Source organism: Bufo gargarizans, chromosome 5 (genome assembly GCF_014858855.1).
Source record: "Bufo gargarizans isolate SCDJY-AF-19 chromosome 5, ASM1485885v1, whole genome shotgun sequence".
Taxonomy (NCBI): Eukaryota; Metazoa; Chordata; class Amphibia; order Anura; family Bufonidae; genus Bufo; species Bufo gargarizans.
The window spans coordinates 306895920-306918290 of NC_058084.1; the positions used below are offsets into that span (position 1 = coordinate 306895920).

Below are 22371 nucleotides of genomic sequence, written 5' to 3' on the forward strand. Positions count from 1 at the left end.
AGATAGATTGCTTTAAATGGAATGTATAGCAGAATAAAACTAATTATTTAAATCCAATTTTTAGTACAAAAAAAGTGGCAATATTCCAACCACTAGAACAGGCACAGTAGGCTGACAGTTCCTGTCAGCTTTGCTGTATAGACCGGTACATAGTCAGCTGAGGACAGTGGAATTTATTGACAGCTTTATTCTACTGCCGGAGGTCTATATAAAGTTTAATGGTTACACTATATTCATAGGTGTTATGATGGTGCCCCGTGCCACCACTGCCCCACTCCTTGGGGTGGGCACAGTCATCGTATCTCTTAGGCTACTTTCACACGCGCGTTTGTCGCAGATCCCTCTTGGATCTGCAGAAACGCATCCGTTCAGATAATACAACCGCATACATCCGTTCAGAACGGATCAGTTTGTATTTTCTGTAACATAGCCAAAACGGATCCGTCTTGAACACCATTGAAAGTCAATGGGGGACGGGTCCGTTTTCTATTGTGCCATATTGTGTCAGTGAAAACAAATCCGTCCCCATTGACTTACATTGTGTGTCAGAACGGATCCATTTGGCTCGGTTGTTTTGGTGGCCGCCTCCAAAGCAGAATGGAGACTGAACGGAGGCAAACTGAGGCATTATTAGCGTTTCCTTATCCATTCAGAATGCATTAAGGGCAGAACTGATCCTTTTTGGATCGCATGTGAGATGTCACAAATGGAAACCAAAACGCCAGTGTGAAAGTAGCCTTACCTGGCCCTGCACTGTGCTGCAACGGCGGTCAGGATCTGCGCGCCCTCTTCTGTCATCTGGTGCATGTCCGGCCACTGGTGCTCCATTTGCCCACTGCTGTCCTCCATCTTGAGTCTGCACTCCTCTGCCTAGCCTATGCATTAGGGCATGTGCGCTCACGCTCGGCCTCTTAAAGGGCTAGCGCACGCACACCTCCAAATTCTTCCTCAGCCTATGGTTGGTTGTCCCTGGGTAAAGTGCATGAGCTTAGGGTCCCAGTTTACTAGCAAAGGTGCGTGTTTCTGTCTGACTGCCCGTGTACCGAATTTCTTCATGACAATTGACTGATTCTCTGCAGCCTGCCTTGACCTTAGCCAGTTGCTCGTGTTGACCCATTGCAAAATGCCCTGACCGTGGATTTGTTTTTTGGATATGATTGCATGTTTCTTGCTCTATCCCCAGCCTGTCTCCTATGAATATTGTCTGACCCCTCGGTGCTTCCTACTGGTGCCTATGGGTCAGCCACCAACTACACTGGGACTATCTTAAGAGGTAGCAGTCTGGTGGTTCCCCTGTATTAATGAGCAGATCCCTGTATAGGGTGAAAACCAGGGACCACCAAGATAACTCTCTTAGGTTACTTTCACACTTGCGTTCAGAGCGGATCCGTCTCAGACAGATCCGCTCATATAATGCAGACGGTGGCTCCGTTCAGAACGGATTCGTCTACATTATATTGTTAAAAAATTTCTAAGTGTGAAAGTAGCCTGAACGGATCCGTCCAGACTTTACATTGAAAGTCAATGGGGGACGGATCAGTTTGAAGATTGAGCCATAGTGTGTCATCTTCAAACGGATCCGTCCCCCTTGACTTACATTGTAAGTCTGGACGGATCCGCACGGCCAGGCGGACACCCGAACGCTGCAAGCAGCGTACAGGTGTCTGCCTGCTGAGCGGAGCGGAGGCTGAACGCCGCCAGACTGATGCATTCTGAGCGGATCCACGTCCACTCAGAATGCATTAGTGCTGGACGGATGCGTTCAGGGCCGCTTGTGAGCCCCTTCAAACGGATCTCACAAGCGGACACCCGAACGCTAGTGTGAAAGTAGCCTTAGGTTGGTTTCACACCAGCGAGGGTCACGCTCCGGACTCGCAGCGCTGCTCCCGTCCTGAACTAACAGCACTGCCAGAGTTGCATAGCATTGTGTTGATTTATGATGCTATGTAACCCTTACAGTTCTGGAATTTATTGGATAACAGCATTATGTCAGTGTCATTCAATACATTCCAGACCTGTAAGGGTTACATAGCATCATAAATCAATACAATACTAGGCAGCCCTGGCAGTGCTGGAAGTTCAGGACAGGAGCTGCACTGCGAGTCCGCAGCATGACACTCGCTGGTGTGAAATCAATCGAAGAGAGTTATCTTGGTGGTCCCTGGTTTTCACCCTCTACAGGGATATGCTCATTAATACAGGGGAGCCACCAGGCTGCTACCTCTTAAGATAGTCCCAGGAAGTAGAAAGCACCGAGGGGTCAGGCAATAGTCATAGGAGACAGGCTGGGGATAGCGCAAGAAACATGCAATCATATCCGAAAAACTAATTCATACCAATTTATTTGGTACAGTAGAGCCACACCCACTGCCCATTACAGTAGTGAATGCCCGTGCCTGGTCCCAGAGAATGGACTCTGAACTCATTTCCAGTTTGCTGTAATAATCTAGGACATCTAATTTACTGACCCCTGTTCATTTCCGCTGTCATAAAGCACACACCTTCCTGTATTGTCTATACAGGCAGTGCATATCTCCAATACAGCCACCTTATGACTAACTAATTACACATTATTTCTCTATTGCAGACTAAAATCGTATTAATTGAAACTTTCTTTTTTTTTTATTATTGATGGTCTGTCCTCAGCATAGGCCCTCAATATTAGATTGGTGGATGTCTGACTCGGCACCCCCACCAGTCAGCAGTTTTAAGAGCCTGTGCAGTGGTCACACAAGCACCGTGTAACCTTCTTCACCAGCTCTATACTTTTATTAGTGGCTATGTCTGGTATTACAGCTTTGCACCAATCAAATGACCTCCATAGATTTAATCTTCGCAGCCCGTCTTAAGGATTGGACATCAGTTTTCAACAACTGTAAAATCCTCTTAATTCACACATGTAAAAATTGCTGTAAAATAAGTTTTGTAACCCTTTTCCCAAACGTGTACGAGTGTAGGGACTGCGGGGACCGGAGTAAGTATATTCCATGTGGGGTGCCTGACACATGAGGGGACATTTTACACTCTTGGAGAACCCCTTTAAGGGTCTTAATAATGAGATAAAAAAAAAAATTAACAAACCATATACATTTGGTGTCAGCATGCTGACATGCAGAATAAGGTATTCTTGTGATTTAAGCAGAAACTTAAAAAAAAATGGCAGAATTACGTATAGGTTTTTATTCATTCCACCCCACAAATGCTTTTTAAAGTTACTTATGGACATTAATTGGTGCAATTAAAAAAAATACATCTTGTGTTGCAAAAAAACAAGCCCTCATACTATGGCCATGTTGATAGAAAAATAAAAAAGGTATGGCCCTTGGAAGGCAGGAAGGAAAAATGAAAACAAAACAAAAATGACAGATCTGATTGATTCAATTACTTTGCCTTCCTTTGATTTTAACAGGGCTAGTCACAATGTCTTGAAGGGTTAGGTCTGCTTTCACTTAGCAATCTGTTGCTTCATTCTAGAGAAAAAAGTTCCATTAAAGGTGTTTTTCGGTACTTAGATATTGGTGGCCTACTCTCAGTGTAAGTCATCAATATCGGATCATTGGGGTCCGACACCTGGCACCCCCATCACTCAGCTGTTAAAGGCAAGGTGTGTCCACTATGTCGTGGCTATGCCTATGCACTGCAGCTCAGCTCCCATTCAAGTGAATGGGAGTGCGACGGAAACTACACAGTAGGCACAGCCTTCTATCCACTACATGCTTTCCAGAGGCAGTAAAAAACTGCCGATCATTGGGGTGCCAGGTGTTGAACTGATCTGTTAGGCCCCTTTCACATGGGCGAGTTTTCCGTGCGGGTGCGGGTGCGGCACCCGCACTGAATCCTGACCCATTAATTTCTATGGGGTTGTACACATGAGCAGTGATTTTCACGCATCACTTGTGCGTTGAGTGAAAATCGCAGCATGCTCTATATTGTCCGATTTTCACGCGACGCAGGCCCCATAGAAGTGAATGGGAAGCGTGAAAATCGCATAGCATCCGCAAGCAGGTGCGGATGCGGTGTGATTTTCACGCACTGTTGCTAGGAGACTATCGGGATGGAGACCAGATCATTATTATTTTCCCTTATAACATGGTTATAAGGGAAAATAATAGCATTCTAAATACAGAATGCATAGTAAAACAGCGCTGGAGGGGTTAAAAAAAATAAATAAATTATAATTTAACTCGCCTTAGTCCACTTGATCGCGAAGCCCGGCATCTCATTTTGTCTCCTTTGTTGAATAGGACCTGTGGTGAGCATTAAATACAGGTAAAGGACCTTTGATGATGTCACTCCAGTCATCACATGGTACGTCCCATGATCTTTTACCATGGTGATTCACCATGGTAAAAGACCATGTGATGACCGGAGTGACGTCATTAAAGGTCCTTTACCTGTATTTAATGCTCACCACAGGTCCTATTCAACAAAGGAGACACAAGGAGATGCCGGGCTTCGCGATTAAGTGGACTAAGGCGAGTTAAATTATTTTTATTTATTTTTTTCTAACCCCTCCAGCGCTGTTTTACTATGCATTCTGTATTCAGAATGCTATTATTTTCCCTTATAACCATGTTATAAGGGAAAATAATACAATCTTCAGAATATCAATCCCAAGCCCGAACTTCTGTGAAGAAGTTCTGGTTTGGGTACCAAACATGCGCGATTTTTCTCACGCGAGTGCAAAACGCATTACAATGTTTTGCACTCGCGTGGAAAAATCGCGCATTTTCTCGCAACGGACCCGCCTCTTATCCGGGCCAAAAATAAGACACCCGTGTGAAAGAGGCCTTATTGACAACCTATCCTGAGGATAGGCCATCAGTAAGTCCTGAAAAAAACCTTAAATCCATATGTTTCTGCCCCTCCTCCTTTTTGTTTGCCAGGACCAGGTACTACATAGTCATCTCACCTGGCCCTGTCAGTTAAGTAGGAGAGGGAGGGGCTTGCAGAGGAAGTAGGAGGAGCAAGGTGGCACAGAGTGGTTTTAGCCTGCACAAAATTGTTCATTTGCTTATGGATTAAAAGTACTTTTTCTTTATCACCTATGACGGCACCCCTGGAGAGACAGCCTCCTCAGGACAGGAAACAGGAACCATAACCGCCTTTTAAAGGAGGGATCATCCCCTCTATCTCCAGTTCTATTTCTTGTCCTAAGGGGCAGGAGGGAATTGGATCCGCTGGATGTCAAGAAAAGAGCTGCGGGGGCCCCGGCTATAAAATAGTGTATGGAGGGTTACCCCGTGCGGCGTAAGTCTCCTCTAGGAGCTGCTGCAGAAGTCTGGGCTCCCTTCTCTGTCCTTACCTCTGCGGCCCGCGCGATGATCTGCATGTGCTTCCGGGTTGCGGTGGAGGGATGCCGGCTAGCGCGCGCAAAGGAGAAAAGCCCAGCCGGCTCACTGTCATTCTGGGTGAAGAAGCGTGGCAGTTCCTCCATTCAGTTTGCTGTATGAGACATGGAACAGGCTCAGCCCGCCGAGCCCACTGAGACTTCCAGAGTAAAGGAGAAGGGATGTGATGTGTGTAAGAAGAAGCTTCCTTCTGCCTGGGCAAAACCCCTATGTCAGGGGTGTATCAGGAAATTAATGGAAGAGAAAGCTCCATCTTTTATGGGGAGCATAAAACAGATGATGCGTGAAGAGGTCAGGGACTTGGTTAGCGGTCTGAGAAAGCACAGCCCCAGTACTTCCACAGCTGCTGCAAAAGACTCCCCCCTCCAGTGATGGTGAGATACTTTCTGGTCTGGAAGAAGGAGAGTAGGGGTCAACAGACGAGTCTTCTGAGGGCGAGGCTACAGGGAGACAACTTTTTCATGTAGAAAATACTAATTCTCTAGTAAAGCGGGAATTATCCGTTTGAAGAGTCGTCTGCCCCCTGGGATAGGGCCCCAAAGCTTAATGCCCCAGTAGCAAAAATGTCCAAAAAAGCCGCACTCCGAGGACATGGGTTCGCTCAAGGACCTGATGGATAGGAGAGCAGCGGTTTATTTAAAGTAAAATTGTGAAGCCTCTGCGACGGCTTTTAAACCTGCTATTGCCGCTACGTCTGTTGCCAGATCACTAAAAGTGTGGATAGGGGAGTTAGAGGCTTACATTTAAAGGGGGTACCTCTAGGGAGCAGTTATTGTCTTTCTTCCCTGTTTTAGAAGTAATGCCTTGGGTTTCTTAGCTGACACTTCTGCGGATACCTTAAGATTTTCCGCTAGGGCATCCGCCTTATCCAACTCTGCCCGGCAGGCTATTTGGTTGAAAAGCTGGAATGGGGATGCTAGTTCCAAGGCAAAACTTTGTGCTATCCCTTGTCAAGGAGAGTTTTTGTTTGGGCCCGTCCTGAACAACTTACTGGAAAAGGCCTCGGACAGAAAGAAGGGCTTTCCCTCTGTTAGTCAGGCACCCAATAAGTCTTTCCGTCCCAGATTTAATAAGTGGAGCTTTAGGGGCAAAGAAAGAGCAAAACAATTTGAAGGTCCAAATAAGAAAAGTAAGGGATTTCTTTCCCGGGTCAGACACCACAAAAAAGCTGTCCCAATGACGCCAGGGCACCTGTTGGAGGTCATCTGTCTCTTTTTGCACCTCAGTGGCAGGAGATCTCCAACAGCCCTTGGATACATTTTGTGAAATAAAATTTCAGACTTTTCCAGTAGGGAGTTTTGTAATTACAAGTTACTGTTCAGATCCCGCAAAACAATATGCCATAGTCGCAGAAGTTTTTTTCCTGATAGAAAAAAGGTTGCTGGTAAGAGTCACAGAGCAGGAATTGACAGAGGGGTTTTATTCAACTCTTTTTCTGGTCAAAAAACCAAATGGCTCATTTCAGACTATAATAAACTTGAAGTGTTTGAACCAATTACTGCAGTACGAGAGATTTCGTATGGAGTCCATCAAGTCAGCAGTGAACAATCTCTTCCCGTTTTGCTTTATGGCCACAGTAGAACTATAGGGTGGCGTACTATCATGTCCCCATTCATCACAGCCACCAGAGGTTCCTGAGGGTAGCAGTTCGGTTAGAAAGGGAGACTCTGCATCTTCAATTCCGATCGTTTCGGAAATGATGGCCCACGTCAGGGAGAAGGAGATCATCATTATACCTTACCTAGACGAGATAGCCTGGTTGAGAGACGTTCTAGACTCCAGTTCCCACAAGTGCCTGCTACCTCTGCAAAAAGCTTTACTAATCAGATCAAGAGTTCAGCTTCTTCTCTCGTCTGTCAGTCACTATAAAAGAGGACATGTCGGGACTGGGTCTCATGACGGCCACTATTCCAGGGGTGGAATGGGCCCAGTACCATTTAAGGCTTCTTCAGCTTCAGATCCTGCGAGATTGGGATGGAAGTCTTCCCTCTCTGGACTCTCTCAGAGAAATATCTCTGTCCTCCCAGACCTTAGATTCATTGGGGTGGTGGATGTATCTATAAAAAAAATCTAGAAAGAGCAGTTCCTTGGACCAGGGAGGAGGCGGTTCTCACCTTAACCACGGATGCGAGCCCATACGGTTGGGGAGCCCATGTGGGGTCCCTGCTATTGCAGGGGATTTGGGACAGCAAATCTCTGTCCCATTCGCACAATTTCAGGGAATTGGATGCAAACAGGATAGCCTTAGTACAGAGTCTCACGACCATCAGAGGCAGGAATGTAAGGGTCTAGTCGGACAACATAACAGCAGTGGCCTATATCAACCGGCAGGGAGGTACAAGGGCCTAATGTCTCTCTCCCAACAGATTTTCAGCCTAGCAGAAGCTTCACTATTATCTCTTTCTGCGGTACATCTAAGGGGTTCAGACGATGTGAAAGCGGACTTCACCAGTCGTCATAAACTATTCCAGTGAGAGTGGTCCTTAGATCAGGAAAAATCTGCACCTGACTGCCTGGTTATTGAGAGGGAGATTTTACAGAAAAGAGGTCTCACCGAGGATGTCGTTGGCACTCTCTTGGCCAGTCGGAAGGAGGTCACTTCTAAGATCTACAGTATATTAGGTTCTATTTCTTAGTTCTTAAGAAAAAGAATGGAGATAGAGGGGATGATTCCTCCTTTAAAAGGCGGTTCTGTTTCCTGTCCTGAGGAGGAGTAGGCGGTCTCTCCAGGGGAGCTGTCATAGGTTCAAGGAAAACCGATTACCGGTAAGTGTAATCCAATATTTCTCCAGCATGAAGCAGTAGATCACTAAGTAAAAGGTATCATTACTTTCTGCTGATCTAGCCCTACAAGGCATTGTGCCTGGTGTAACAGTGAATTTCCTGGTGATGACTATGCGGCACCATCAAGTCGGAGGCTACTTTACTTGACTTTATATTGGCGGCTTAGTATTACTTACCAGATCTATTAAAGGGGTTGTTCTGTGTTTAAGTGATGACCTGTTTTTTCAGGATAGGGGTCCGGCACTCCCGACAATCAGTTATTCTGTGTAGTCCTGTCACTGGAAGTCCGCTTTGGAGCTACAAAGTTTAATAAACATAGTAGCTGACATCACGCGTCACTGCATCGCTGTTCCCTTCCCACTGACCTCTATGGAAGCAGCGCTGCGGTGATGTGCGCTGTCCACTATAATGTTGAGGGGGCAGTGTACTTCCGGTGATGAAACTACACCCAAACAGCTGATCGGTGGGCATGCGGGGTGCCGGACCCCTGACTATCAGCTATTGATGGCTTATCCTGAGGATAATCAGTAAATGGACCTTGCTGTTCTAACTTGGTTTTTGTTTTCATCTAGGAGCCTATAAAACCTCTTGAAAAAAAAGCACTAAACTTCCTTGTCAATGAATATTTATTGAAAAATAACAACAAACTCACTTCTATAACCTTTTCTGATGAGAATGATGAGCAGGTAAGGGGTATTCTGGGGTCAGTCATTCAAGGGGGACCTACCTGTCTGTCATCACATATACAGAACCTAAACCAAAGCCATAGTGTTATACAGGCTGTAAGTCTCTTGAAATATCATTTGCCGCATAGAGTAAAAAATAAAGGTATGCTGCGTGTCCGTAGTCATGTGGATGGCCTGCTCTCCTCAGAGGTCACGTAGTTCTGGCCGGATTGACATTCACAGGATGGGCTACATTATTGCAGGACAACTCCAGTAGCATGTAGTGCAATATGCTGGTAAGGCTACTTTCACACTGCCGTTTCAGGATCCGCCTGTGAGATCTATTTCCCGGCTCTCACAAGCGGCCCAAAACGGATCAGTTCAGCCCCAATGCATTCTGAATGGATGCGGATCCATTCAGAATGCCTCAGTTTGGCTCCGTTCCGCCTGCATTCCGCTCTGGAGGCGGACACCAAAACGCTGCTTGCAGCATTTTGGTGTCCGCCTGGCTGTGCGGAGCCATACGGATCCGACCTGACTTACAATGTATTTAATGGGGACAGATCCATCTACATTGACACAATATATGTGCAATTGTATACGGATCCGTCCCCCATTGACTTTCAGGACGGATCCGTTTGACTTAGACTTTTTTTTTTTTTTTTTACTAAGTGTATGCAGAGCGATCCGTACTGAATGGATACCATTGTTTGCCTTTATAGGTGCAGATCCGTCTGTGCACATACCAGACGGATCTGCACCTAGCGCAGGTGTGAAAGTAGCCTAAGGGCTCATGCACACGGCCATTGCTTTTGTCCGCATCCAATCCAGGTCAGATGTGTACCCATTCACTTCAGTGGGGCCCAAAAGATGTCCATATGTCCGTTCCGCGGCACCCGCAAAAAAATAAAACATATTACGGACAAGGACAGGACTGTTCTATTACTGGCCGAATGTTTTTTTGCGCAAAATTCAGAATGCACACAGCTGGTATCTGTGTTTTGAGGATCAGCAATGTGCGGACCTAAAGGTGATGCCAGTACACCTTACGTCACATCCTGCATTTTGTAATGATGTATTCTGGTCGGTAAGGCTTCAGTCCAGCCATGACTGCAGAGTAGACCAGGGCCACCAACATGACTTCACAGGTGCACGCTACTTTATAACTTCATTTATATCCTAATGCTATAAGGGATATTTCCGAGAGTGGCATCTTTATAAACCTCTTACTGTCCTGTACAATAACAGAGGGATGAGTAGGGGAGGTGTTCCCATTGGATTCCAATGGGTACACCTCCCCCACTCGCCCATCTGTTCTTGTTATATTCCTCGGGTGGTTTGGTGTCTCTTCCTGGAGGATTCCATCCAAACGTATTGGCACTGGCTGCGGCAACCACCTCATCTCCACCTACGAACCTTATATCTCCAACGCACTCACCACCCTAATACAGGTGAGCGCATATACATCCCTTCAGGAATTAAGATACCTTACATACTTACCCTATGAGCACCTTCTCTCCATTGTATGCCATCCTGTACAATGCTATGGTGCTGATTAGGGATGAGCGAATCGACTTCGGATGAACCAGTGGTACCTTGGAACAAAACCTGTGTTCGGGAAATTGATTTTTACAGTAGAAATTGATTTATAAATTTATGCAAAGTCTCACGAGACTTTGCGAAGTAATAACTTTGGCTCATAGGAGCCAATACATTCTAATACTGTACGGAGCGCTTGCTCCATACAGTATTCAGGCGAAGTACTATGCAAATCGTCTTAGGATGTTTCATCCGAAGTCGATTCTCTCATCCCTAGTGCTTATATACGGGAAGTATAAGTGGTGACAGGTTCCTGTTAAATGTGAGCGTCTTAGTTTCTGTGCAATGGATCTGTTGGTCTGCAAAAGCCACAGACCAAAGACGGATGGCGTCTATATCATGTCAGTAGTTTCACGGACACACAGACTTCAGTGAGCGTGTTTGGTCTGCACGTCTCCATTGTTTCTTTACTGACCTACAGTCGGTGATAAAACAAGGGTGTGTAAATACTGTAAACATACGTGAACTGTTCTTGGAGAACACAGGCGGCACACGTGAGTGATTCACTGCCATGTGAAGAAGCCCTGATCAGGGTGGAGCTGCTTTAGTTTCTTCTATTTCCCTATTATCACTTTGCATTACCCGGGTTTAACATCTTGTGTACTTGTATTGGATGTATGTGTTATTGTTAAAGGGCATCCATAGATAACATGGCAGATCAAGTGTAGTATATTTATTCAAGGAACTAATAAAAGTTGTAATCCTGTACTTTTAAATGAGAATTCATTTGATTTTGCTGTTCAACAAAAACATTCTACTACCAAGTAAAATGACAATGAAGAAAGTGATGTAAGGGTTCTTTCACACAAGTGTTATTTGATTTCCTTTGTTCAGTGTATCCCTTAAAGGGGATCTCCAGGAATTGAAAATGAAAAAACGTAAATATTACTTTATTATAAATATATTCTCAAATACCTTTCATTACTTATAATGGCTTGTTTTGTCTTGGGAACAATCATCAGGGGAAACAAAATGGCCGCTGTCCCATTAGTACACACAAAACCTGTCCTGATCACACAGGAGGACAAGTTACTTTACAACACTGAGGTAAAGAGCTGCTTCATCCTCCTCTCTGCTCTTGTCAGGGATTATGATCCTGAATACAGGTGATAAGAACTTTTGCGGAATTTAGCTCTTGAGGAGACATGAAGTAAAGAGAGGACGGACAAGACAGACTGTGGTAATGTGGGGCTGTGGTAATGGAGACTGTAAACAAATGCTTCTGCTCATTAGCCACACCTCACCCTCCTCTCATGTCTCCTCGTCATCTCCATTCCCACAGAGATTCAGCTGTATTCAGGATCATGATTCCTGACAAGCAGAGAGGAGGATGAGGCAGCACTATGGCTCATTGTGGTGAAGTAACTTGTCCTCCTGTGTGATTAGGACAGGTTTTGTGTGTACTAATAGGACGACGGGCATTTTATTTCTCCTAATGATTGCTTCCTAGACAAAACAAGCCATTCTAAGTAATGAAAGGTATTTGTGAATATATTTACTATAAAATAATATTTAAGTATTTTAATTTTTTAAATTCCTGTAGAACCCTTTTAGGGTCCATTCACACGTCAGCAATTTCATTCCGCATTTTGCGCAACGGAATTGCTGACTCATTCATTTCTATGGGGATGTGCGGCCCGGCTCCGGAAATGCAAACCCGCACTTCTGGGTCTGCGTTTCCGTTCCCAATAAAATTGCGGACAAGAATAGGCATATTTTCTTTTAGTGCTGGCGATATGCGTTCCGCATTTTGCGGACCGCATATTGCCGTGTCCGTGTTTTTGTGGATCTGCAAAACACGTAACGGACTTGTGACTGGACCCTTAAGCTGCATGGCAGCACAGCTTCCATAGTGCCCCCAATCAGGGTCTCTGTAGGCCCACTCCCTACCGCAGTTTGCAGGCCCAGCCCCGGACTTCAGGTTACAGTGTGCACGCTCTGAGTTCAATGGTGTCCACCCCGAGAATGCAATTTTAACTATGTGCGTTGCTGGTGTGGGTGGCCCCAGAACTTAGAAGAGGCGCAAACCATAGTGGCCACAGTGCTCAGTCTTGATGTTCTAATGCTAGCTAGTGTCAGGTCGTTCTGTGAGGGGATCCAAACTGGTGCTGTCTCCTCTCTCTTGTCATCCTGCTGGTACTGGAAGAAGAGGAGAACACAGATGCAGCGTGGCAAGGAGGAGGAGGCCGTGTCAGCTTCGAGTCCTGCAAATAACGTTCTCCTGTCCTGACATCCTTACCCAGCACTGGGCAACAACATTATGGCCTGTGCCTGTAGGTGACATCTACTACTTTATCTGTACTCAGAGTTATCACTGTTATCTGTGTCCTTACATAGGACTGCAGTTGACATTCACTACATTATCTGTACGCAGAAAGAGATCACGGTAATCCGTGGTGTTACATAGGGCTGCAGGTAAGGCTTTTAGGACATATCCACAGGAGTATGATGGATGCAGGTCCCACCACTGGTCCTGTTCTGCCGTGAAAGTAAATGGAGAGAGCCACACATGTGGAGCTGCCTCTCCATACTCTGCAGTGGGTTCACTGCGTCCATCTGACTTTTATGGTATATCCACAGAAAAGTCAGAGATGGGAATACCTCTTTTTTAATTGATGGTTCACAAGTTATTACAGGTTTACCCTGTGGTTACTACATGGGAATGCACCCTTATTAACGGATTGCCCACCTCCAGCAGAACAACAAAATAATGGAAGTGCCAGGCCCGGCACATAACTGACACGAGCAGAGCCAAACATCCCATTGACTATAATGGGATCCATTGGGTTTCTGTCCTGGAGAAAGAAGTCCTGTATGCAGGACTTTTCTTTCCGCTGTTCTTGCTTTGTGATTGGGGCCCTGTATGGAGCCTCCAACGCAGATGTGAAAATGCTCTAAATGTGATCAGAATAATAACTAGGATTGGTGAGTTTATCCAATATGTTGTGCTATGTACAGTAAAAGAATGAGGCTGACTCTGTTTAGACCATGTTCACTGTGTGGAATTTCAGTAGACTGCTTTAAAAATAGTTGTTTTTTTGCCCTCTCTTTTTAGGACTTTGAACTGTGGGATGATGTAGGGTTAAACACCCCAAAGCCTCCAGACTTGTTGCAGCTTTACAGAAACTTTGGCAGCCACCAAACTGTAGTGAAAGACACAGCGGATGCTGAAGTAAGTGTAGAGGAGGACGATCTGGAGCCCCTTCTGAGAGCCGAGCGGCCTGCTGTGGAGCCAGTAGTTGTACAGGTCAGAAATTCTGATGTTCTTTCCCCAATAATTCAAGGAATTGTGAAATGTCTTCCTGTCCTGTTCAATAGATATAACAATTAGGACTTCAGTTTTAATATCTGCTAGACTTGAGTATTAATTTAACAGTTACTCCTCCAGTTTAACATTAGGTTAAGGCTTCATGCACACGGCCGCTGTGCGGCTGTTCCGTGCGCGGTCTCCAATGCACGGGCAACATCCGTGCGGCGGTCGGGATGGATCGAGGCCCATTCAACTTGAATAGGTCCGTGATCCGTCACATCATAAAAAAATAGAACATGTTCTATTTTTTTTATATATATTTTTTTTGCAGCGCAGAGGCACGGACAGAAACACCACGGAAGCACTCCATAGTGCTTCCGTTCCGCACAGCATCTCCCGGATTGCGGACCCATTCAAGTGAATGGGTCCGCATCCGTGATGCTGGGAGGCCGCAATACGGCAACGGCTGTGTGCATGAGGCCTTAGGGTCCATTCACACGTCCGTAGTGTATTGCGGATCCGCAATACACCCGGCCGTCACCCCCATAGAACTGCCTATTCTTGCTTGTAATGTTCTATATTTTCCGGGAGCCGTGGACCAGAAGATCGGGGCCGCGCTCCAGAAATGCGGATGCGGACAGCACACTGTGTGCTGTCCGCATCTCTTCCAGCCCCATAGAGAATGAATGGGTCCGGATTTTGCGCAACGGATCCGGACCCATCCTACGGACGTTTGAATAGACCCTCAAAGATACAAAAAAAGCTCTAAATAGCTGCAGGCCATTTACCCACAAATACCTTGATCAAGGGGCAAACCTTTCTATCTAGATAATAATTACCTCACTTGATTTTCTCCATTTTTCCCTCTTTAGTCATCTGCATTAGTGCAAGAATTAGAAGATAGAATCAGGCAATGTAACGATGAGAAAGACGTTTTGCTGGATCAAATTAGTATCCTCCAGAGGTAAGTAATGTTAAAGACTGCGTCCTATAACCTTTGAGAATGCTAATCGGGTACAATGAGTGACAAAAGATACTGTTCACGTGATATAATTATACATGTGACAAGCGTTCCGAGTACAACACAAGTAGTAGCAACCTGTTAACCATATAGAGTGTTACAGACAGAAATAAATTACAAAGGGAGTCTTTTTCAGTCGGTGTGTTGGGACAGAGTTGTGAATAATGTAACACTATAAATCCAGTAAGGATTTTTTTCTTTCCCATAATCATTGCAAAAAGAAATGCATCCTCTGTGTTCAATTGCATCCATGTTACAATCATAGCCCATACCTCTACCCACTCCTTCAAGCAAATCCTTGTACACTGATCAATACTAGGGAAATTCTGGTTTCTGTGAAAGGAAGTACTGTACCACTTTCATTTCAATCCAGTAGTACCCATATAGTGGAAGAGACTAATATTCAACTGATTGGTAGCATCGTATCAAAAACTTGGGTGGTGGTAGTCTAGCAGAAGCACAAATTGATGTCAATCAGCATAAAACTGTTGTGCTGTTTATAGTATTTAGTGTAATGTATTTGAGGAAAAAAATATATGGAAGTAAAAAAGGCAGCCAGCAGCACTCCAGAATTAGCAAAAAAGCGTGTGGTTTATTGACCCAAAGTCAAGCGACGTTTCAACAGCTTATTGCTGTCTTTATCAAGCTATATATTTATTATATACACACACACAGTGCTGCCCATAATTATTCATACCCCTGGCAAATTTTGACCTAAAGTTACTTTTATTCAACCAGCAAGTAATTTTTTGACGGGAAATGACATAGGTGTCTCCCAAAAGATAATAGGACGATGTAGAAGAGGCATTATTGTGGGAAAAAAAATTCTCAGCTTTTATTTACATTTGAGCAAAAAGTGTCCAGTCCAAAATTATTCATACCCGTCTCAATAATCAATAGAAAAGGCTATTACAGCAATCAAAAGCTTCCTATAATTGCAGACCAGCTTTTTGCATGTCTCCACAGGTATTTTTGCCCATTCATCTTTAGCAATGAGCTCCAAATCTTTCAGGTTGGAGGGTCTTCTTGCCATCACCCTGATCTTCAGCTCCCTCCACAGAGTCTCAATTGGATTCAAGTCTGGACTCTGGCTGGGCCACTCCAAAACATCAACGTTGTTGTCTGCTAACCATTTCTTCACCACTTTTGCTGTGTGTTTTGGGTCATTGGCCCAAGGCCACGTTTCCCTGCAGACTGCCTGAGGTTGTCATTGAGAATCCTCATGTATTGCTCTTTTTCCATGGTGCCGTTTACTGTGATTAGGTTCCCTGGTCCATTGGCTGAAAAACACCCCCAAAGCATTAGGTTCCCACCACCATGTTTAACAGTGGGGATGGTGTTCTTTGGGTTGAAGGCTTTTCCTTTTGCACTCCAACTGGACACTTTTTGCTCAAATCTTTTGGGAGACACCTATGTCATTACCCGTCAAAAAATTACTTGCTGGTTGAATAAAAGTAACTTTAGGTCAAAATTTGCCAGGGGTATGAATAATTATGGGCAGCACAGTGTGTGTGTGTGTATGTATGTATGTATGTATGTATATATATATATGTGTGTGTATATATATATATATATATATATATATATATATATATATATATATATATATATATATCTCTATTTTGAGACAATGAAGCATTGTTGCACGCCCCTTTAAGGGGGGGTGTAGAACAAATGCTCTGTGCCTTTCAGATGTGTTATTTAAGGCTGCACTCTGTGGGGGAGATTTATCAAAACTGGTGTACTGGGCTTAGTTGCCCAGAGCAACCAATAGGATTCCAACTTTCATTTTTCAGAGCCTCTGGAGAATGAATGGATTAATTGGATTGGTTGCTATGACCAACTTAGCCAGTTTTCCTTTACACCAGTTTTGGTAAATCTACCCCTCTTTCTCATGAAAGAGTGTTTCTTCAAAATCTAAAATAAAAACAAAACCATAACACAGTCAGGTGAGTATAAATCCTTTAGGGTACTTTCACATTAGCATTAGAAGAATCCGACAGGAAGTTCCGTTGCCGGAACTGCCTGCCGGATCCGGAGATCGGTATGCAAACAGATACCATTTGTTTCCGGGTGCGGATCCGTCTGACAAATGCATTGCAATACCGGATTCGTCTCTCCGGTGGCATGCGCAGACCGGGAAACCAGATCAGTTTTTCCGGAAATTAATGCAGGATACGGTATTCCGGCAAGTGTTCCGGAATTTTAGCCGGAGAAAATACTGCAGCATGCTGCGGTATTTTCTCTGGCTAAATACCGTAAAAGGGACTGAACTGAAGACATCCTGATGCATACTGAACGGATTGCTTTCCATTCCGAATGCATTAGGATAAAACTTAAGTGGCATTTATGATTTAGAGAAGGAGAATACAAGCCACTTACTAATATATTATTATCCATATTGCTTCCCTTGCTGGCTGGATTCATTTTACACTCGTTTCCATGGTTACACACCACCCTGCAATCCATCAGTAGTGGTCGTGCTTGCACAATATAGGTAAAAGCACTGGCCTATGTGTGCTTCCACGGACCTGGCCACCAGAGAGGCCGAAGCTTTTTCCTATACTGTGCAAGCACAACCACCACTGATGGATTACCAGGTGGGCATAACCATGGAAACGAGCAGTGTATATTGTGATGGAAAAATGAATCCAGCTAGCAAGGGAAGCAATATGGACAATGACAATATATTAGTAAGTGGCTTGTATTAACTTTCTCTACATGATAAACGCAACTTACTGAAGTGAGACAACCCCATTAAGATGTCCTTTTCTGGGAACGAGTTAAAATTCCAATTCTTATTGATTTGTTTTCCTGACTGGCCGATACTACGTTTACCACAGGGGTTGTTAAGCAGTTCTTCCCCACGCCAAAGTGACACATTTTCTGAGGTATTCAGTAGTAGATCTTCCCTCCTTGTACCTTTTGATATAACTAGGCAAATTTTTTATGTATTACTAGGTTTTATTTTTTTAGGAGGAAATATCCTTTATTTAGCTGTTTGGGAAATTTTGTCACATTTTTGTTTATCCTTAAACTTTACATTTTGATTTCAGGGAAATAGAAACGTTCCGAACCAGCTCTTTGGCAGAAGTTATTCCTGAATCCCAGGAGGTTCCTCCTCCCAGACTCCAGAACCAGACTTCAGAAGAAAGCGACCATTACCTAGATATCCGAACAAAAGACAGTGACACTAAATGGGAAAAAGCTGCCGAAAGCCAGGCCGTAGAGCACACTGAAACAGACTTCCAGCTGTCACAAGATATCCCTCCCAGTCCTGACTTGTCAAAAATTAGCAAGAAGACCGTGCTATGTACACTTCCCCTCAAAGATGGTGTCCAGTTTGATCAGCCTAATCGGTAAATTGCTTACTTTTGCAGAGCTTTAGTTGAAAGCCATACAGGGAATTCCTTCTTTTCCTATGTTGCTGCTTAATTCAGTTTGGTCACGGAATATAGGTGAAATTGTATTACGTTGCCTACTTAATACACCTGACCACTGGAACACTAAAATCTAACCATTAAGAGTTTATAGAAAAATGTTTTTTAAATTTCCAGAATCTGGGTTGCTCACCTAATTATATCGTAGTTAGTTATGCCCGTTTATGGCGGTACTCTTGGTTCTCTAGTATCCCTTTAGTGCGTGTTCTTTATCTGTGCTTATAAACATCGGGAACTGGTCCTCCTGATCCCCCTTTCTGCCGATGCATGATGTAGATGGTGCCCGGTCATGGGGCTTGTTGTTCCGCGACAGAGGGGTGAGAACGCCCAGAGGGGTGAGATCGTATCTAGTATGTATAAAGACCCCTAACATCATATGGCCAGTACGGCCATACCAGCACTGGAGATATCAGAGGCAGTTAGTGTTCTGTATAAATATTAAAGATATGTTGCACAAGAATGACAAGGAATCAATGAGGTGCACCCACTGACAGATAACGCCCAATCCGACAAAAGGCAAAATATGTAAAGAAGTAGTAGTGGGGCACTCTGTAGTATTGAGAACAGTAAGGTTTAGTAATAAAAATATGAATATAAAAATGAATAGATATCCTAAAATATGTTAATTGATTTAGCAGCAATAATGTTTCAGTTAAGTGAGCAGGACGCTCGTCGGCACTTGCTTGCGCTTTAGACTGGAGACTACCTGGTATATTGTTTCAAATTTGAAATATATCTGACTGCAACCTAATCACATTGATATGTCCCTTATATTGCGGACTATTCAACACTATTGTGGTTCCGGATGATCAGTATCCCATTCAGCCATTGGGAATTATTGAAGGCTATTGATGGACTATTGAAGGAGTTGTCTTTTAAGAAATATTGCACTACTAGTTTTAGCATTCTATGCATTATTGTCTTTGGTAATCATTATTACTGCTAAATCAATTAATTAATATAGATTTTAGGATATCTATTCATTTTTATATTTATTTTTATTAATAAACCCTACTGTTCTCAATAATGCAGAGTGCCCCACTACTACCTTTTTACAGTTAGTGTTCTGTCAGGACCCACATGGTTAGTTACTTTACACTCCTGATGAGATGTCAGTGCCTTTTCAAACAACTGGTGGGCGGGGGTCCCGGGTGTCGGACCCCCACCAATCAGATACTGATGACCTATCCAGTAGGGCTGCAGCAAACGATTATTTTAGTAATCAAGTAATCTATCGATTATTTCAACGATTAAACAAGTACTCGAATAAGAAAAACCTTAAATAACGTATTGCTTTATAAAAACAATATTTTTATTTCTTACAGTGGTATAGCAAATAATTGCACACACATAAGCCTTCTTTCACAGCTGCACTATACATTCTGTCAGAAGTACCGCCGGAATGTACCATATCGGGTATAGCTGGATACTGCCGGCTGCTGCACTGATTGCCTGTAATGGCTTCAATTAGCGTTTTTGTTTGGACGATACCCAGCATGTATGCCGGAACATGGCCAGATTGGCCTTGGACCACATTATAGTCAATGAGAGCATATAGCTGATTGTATCCGGCTATACCCAATACGGTATACTCAAGGCAGGCTGTTCTTCTGCCAGAATGTGTATCTAAGGTTGTATTGTGAAATCCAGCAGTCTGTTCCGGTGGAGAATCAGACTGCCTGAGTTCTCTAGCTGCATCTGTCATAGCTGGATGCCCATCAGATCAGCCCCTCCATGCCATGCCCCCCAGTGCCATCAGCCCCTCCATGCCAGCCTTTGCCATATAGCACTCCCCCAGTGCCATCAGCACCTCCATGCCATCCTTTGCCATATAGCACTCCCCCAGTGCCATCAGCACCTCCATGCCATCCTTTGCCATATAGCACTCCCCCAGTGCCATCAGCACCTCCATGCCATCCTTTGCCATATAGCACTCCCCCAGTGCCATCAGCACCTCCATGCCATCCTTTGCCATATAGCACTCCCCCAGTGCCATCAGCACCTCCATGCCATCCTTTGCCATATAGCACTCCCCCAGTGCCATCAGCCCCTTCATGCCATCCATTGCCATATAGCACTCCCCTAGTGCCATCAGCCCCCTCCATGCCATCAATTGCCATGTCCCCCAGTGCCTTCAGAAAGTTCAGGTCAGCCCCTCCATGCCATGTTCCCCCACTTCCCCAGTGCCATCAGATCAGCCCCTCCATGCCATGTCTCCCACTCCCCCAGTGCCATATGCCATACATTGCCATGTCCCCAACTCCCCCAGTGCCTCCATGCCATACATTGCCATGTCCCCAACTCCCCCAGTGCCTCCATGCCATCTATTGCCATGTCCCCAACTCCCCCAGTGCCATCAGCCCCTCCATGCCATTGCCATCCATGTTCCCCAGTACCACCAGCCCCTTCAAATCACAAGTGCCCTCTTCCTGGCAGTCTGCTGACATGGAGTCCGCAGGAGACGGACCACGTCTTCTTCCCAGCATGCACTGTGAAGGACCTGACGTCGCACACAGTGCCAGCCAGCGATGTATGCAGCCCGGTGCCAACGGGAGGCCACGGAGCGCTGAGTGAGGGGCTCTGTGGTCACGTGGTTTAAACAAATCCTGCATCGAGGTTTTTTTTTTTTCATCGATTACATTGAGTAATCGTTGCAGCCCGACTATCCAGAGAACTACCCTATATAAGAGGAAAATTGAGCACTGAAAGAATACTGCAGACTCCCCCGCCTCTTCTCCCCTGCCCCCTAGGGCTGTGATGGACAGCAGCCTGCGAGCCCCTGAAGAAAGGGTTACAGAAAGTCGGGGTGAGTACACACACTGGACTCAAATATTCTGCTTTATTCTTTCAGTGCTCTTTTAAGCCAAGCAACACAAAATGAATTTATACCCCTTTGACTACAAGTGGTAGCAGAACATAGCTCTCTGCTGACAGATCCACTCTCATGTATGGGCACTGAACAGCTGTGCAGATCAATTTCTATGCTGGGATTGAAATTAAAGGGTTATACATATGCAGGTTTTACTGTATACCATTGTATGGGATAGCATAGACTACACGTTATTCTATATTGTTGTTTGTGCAGTATACTGTTTTGGCCTCTGTCAGGCTAATGTGACTCTATGGCCACGTACATGTGAAATCTGCATCACAATGTGATATGGACTTAGTTATTTGCACTGCTGGTGATTCAGATGGATCATTGCTTGTATGCATAGTGCTAACCAAATGTATCTGAGTTCTTCAGCCAGGTAGCCGCCTCGCGGCAGCTATAGCAAGGGTTCACAACCTGCGGCCTGGGGGCCACATTTATCATTCTTTGCGGTCTCCAACCGTTGCGGCTGCCCACATGTGTTTTTCGTATTTTTCCCATTGGAAGGGAGTCCTGGAAATGTAACCAGACGTTCATGGTATATACTGTATGTTTGCTATGCCATAAATACAGTATTTTAGTGGCTACCCCTTTTTAATATTTTTTTTTTCGGCCCTGGGGGTTGGTTACATGCGACAAAGTGGCCCCCAACCATGATCCCCTATGCACCCCTGAGCTATAGGGATTAGAAGCCACACATTTTAGTGAAAATGATAGGCATAATGTAACTTTCTCTTTATTCTGTCCAACAGAAAACTGTCTCCGGCCTTTCTTCAAGCGCTGCTTTCTTTTTGCCGCATGTCCGCTGACAGTCGTCTAGGATCAGAGGTAATCTGCCACTCTCTGTAGTTTGCATATTTCTAGATATTTCTTGCGTCCTATTTTCTGCTAAATGACTGCTCAGTCTGTTTTCAAGTTGGGCAGTCAAGTTCATTTTTCTACTGCCTTTCTTCTTGCATGGAGGCAAATCATTCTTTTATTATAGCTCTGTCTTTAGGCTCTAATATGTACCGAGAAGCACTCTGTAATCCTAGGTATGCATTAAAGGCTATAGGCACCTTTTTGGAGGCAATTTTTAAATTGGTCTTTATAAAAAAAATATGGTGTCCTGCCTTTCTGTACAGGGCTGACAAGCTCTAGTACCGCCCATTAGATTATCTTTTCAGTCAGACCAGGAGCAGACAGACTCCTTATCTCTGCTCTCTGACCTTATAAACACTTATTATATCTCAGTTCTTATCTTACTGATAAGAATATGGCCTCTCAGTACTTTAGGGATGAGGTTTAGGGCTCATGCACACGACCGTATGCCCTCCGAGACATGCGGTCCGTGAGCGGGCCATATGTCCCGAAGCGGCATACATCGTGCGCACGGGAGCGGACAGCATC

At 44.7% G+C, this 22371-nt stretch overlaps 1 protein-coding gene across 4 annotated transcripts in view; it reads left to right on the top strand.

The window, feature by feature from the left end:
• The window catches only part of RELCH (RAB11 binding and LisH domain, coiled-coil and HEAT repeat containing), a 127184-nt gene that overhangs the window by 42656 nt on the left and 62157 nt on the right, over nucleotides 1-22371 (top strand). For all 4 annotated transcript variants that reach the window (XR_006389948.1, XM_044293122.1, XM_044293120.1 and 1 more), the window contains 5 exons: nucleotides 8708-8821; nucleotides 13455-13646; nucleotides 14522-14613; nucleotides 17727-18029; nucleotides 21735-21810. Coding sequence is in view for 3 of the 4 variants with exons in the window: in XM_044293122.1 (XP_044149057.1) it covers nucleotides 8708-8821; nucleotides 13455-13646; nucleotides 14522-14613; nucleotides 17727-18029; nucleotides 21735-21810 (777 nt within the window). In the remaining variant the exon portion in view is untranslated. The remainder of the gene's footprint in view (nucleotides 1-8707; nucleotides 8822-13454; nucleotides 13647-14521; nucleotides 14614-17726; nucleotides 18030-21734; nucleotides 21811-22371) is intronic.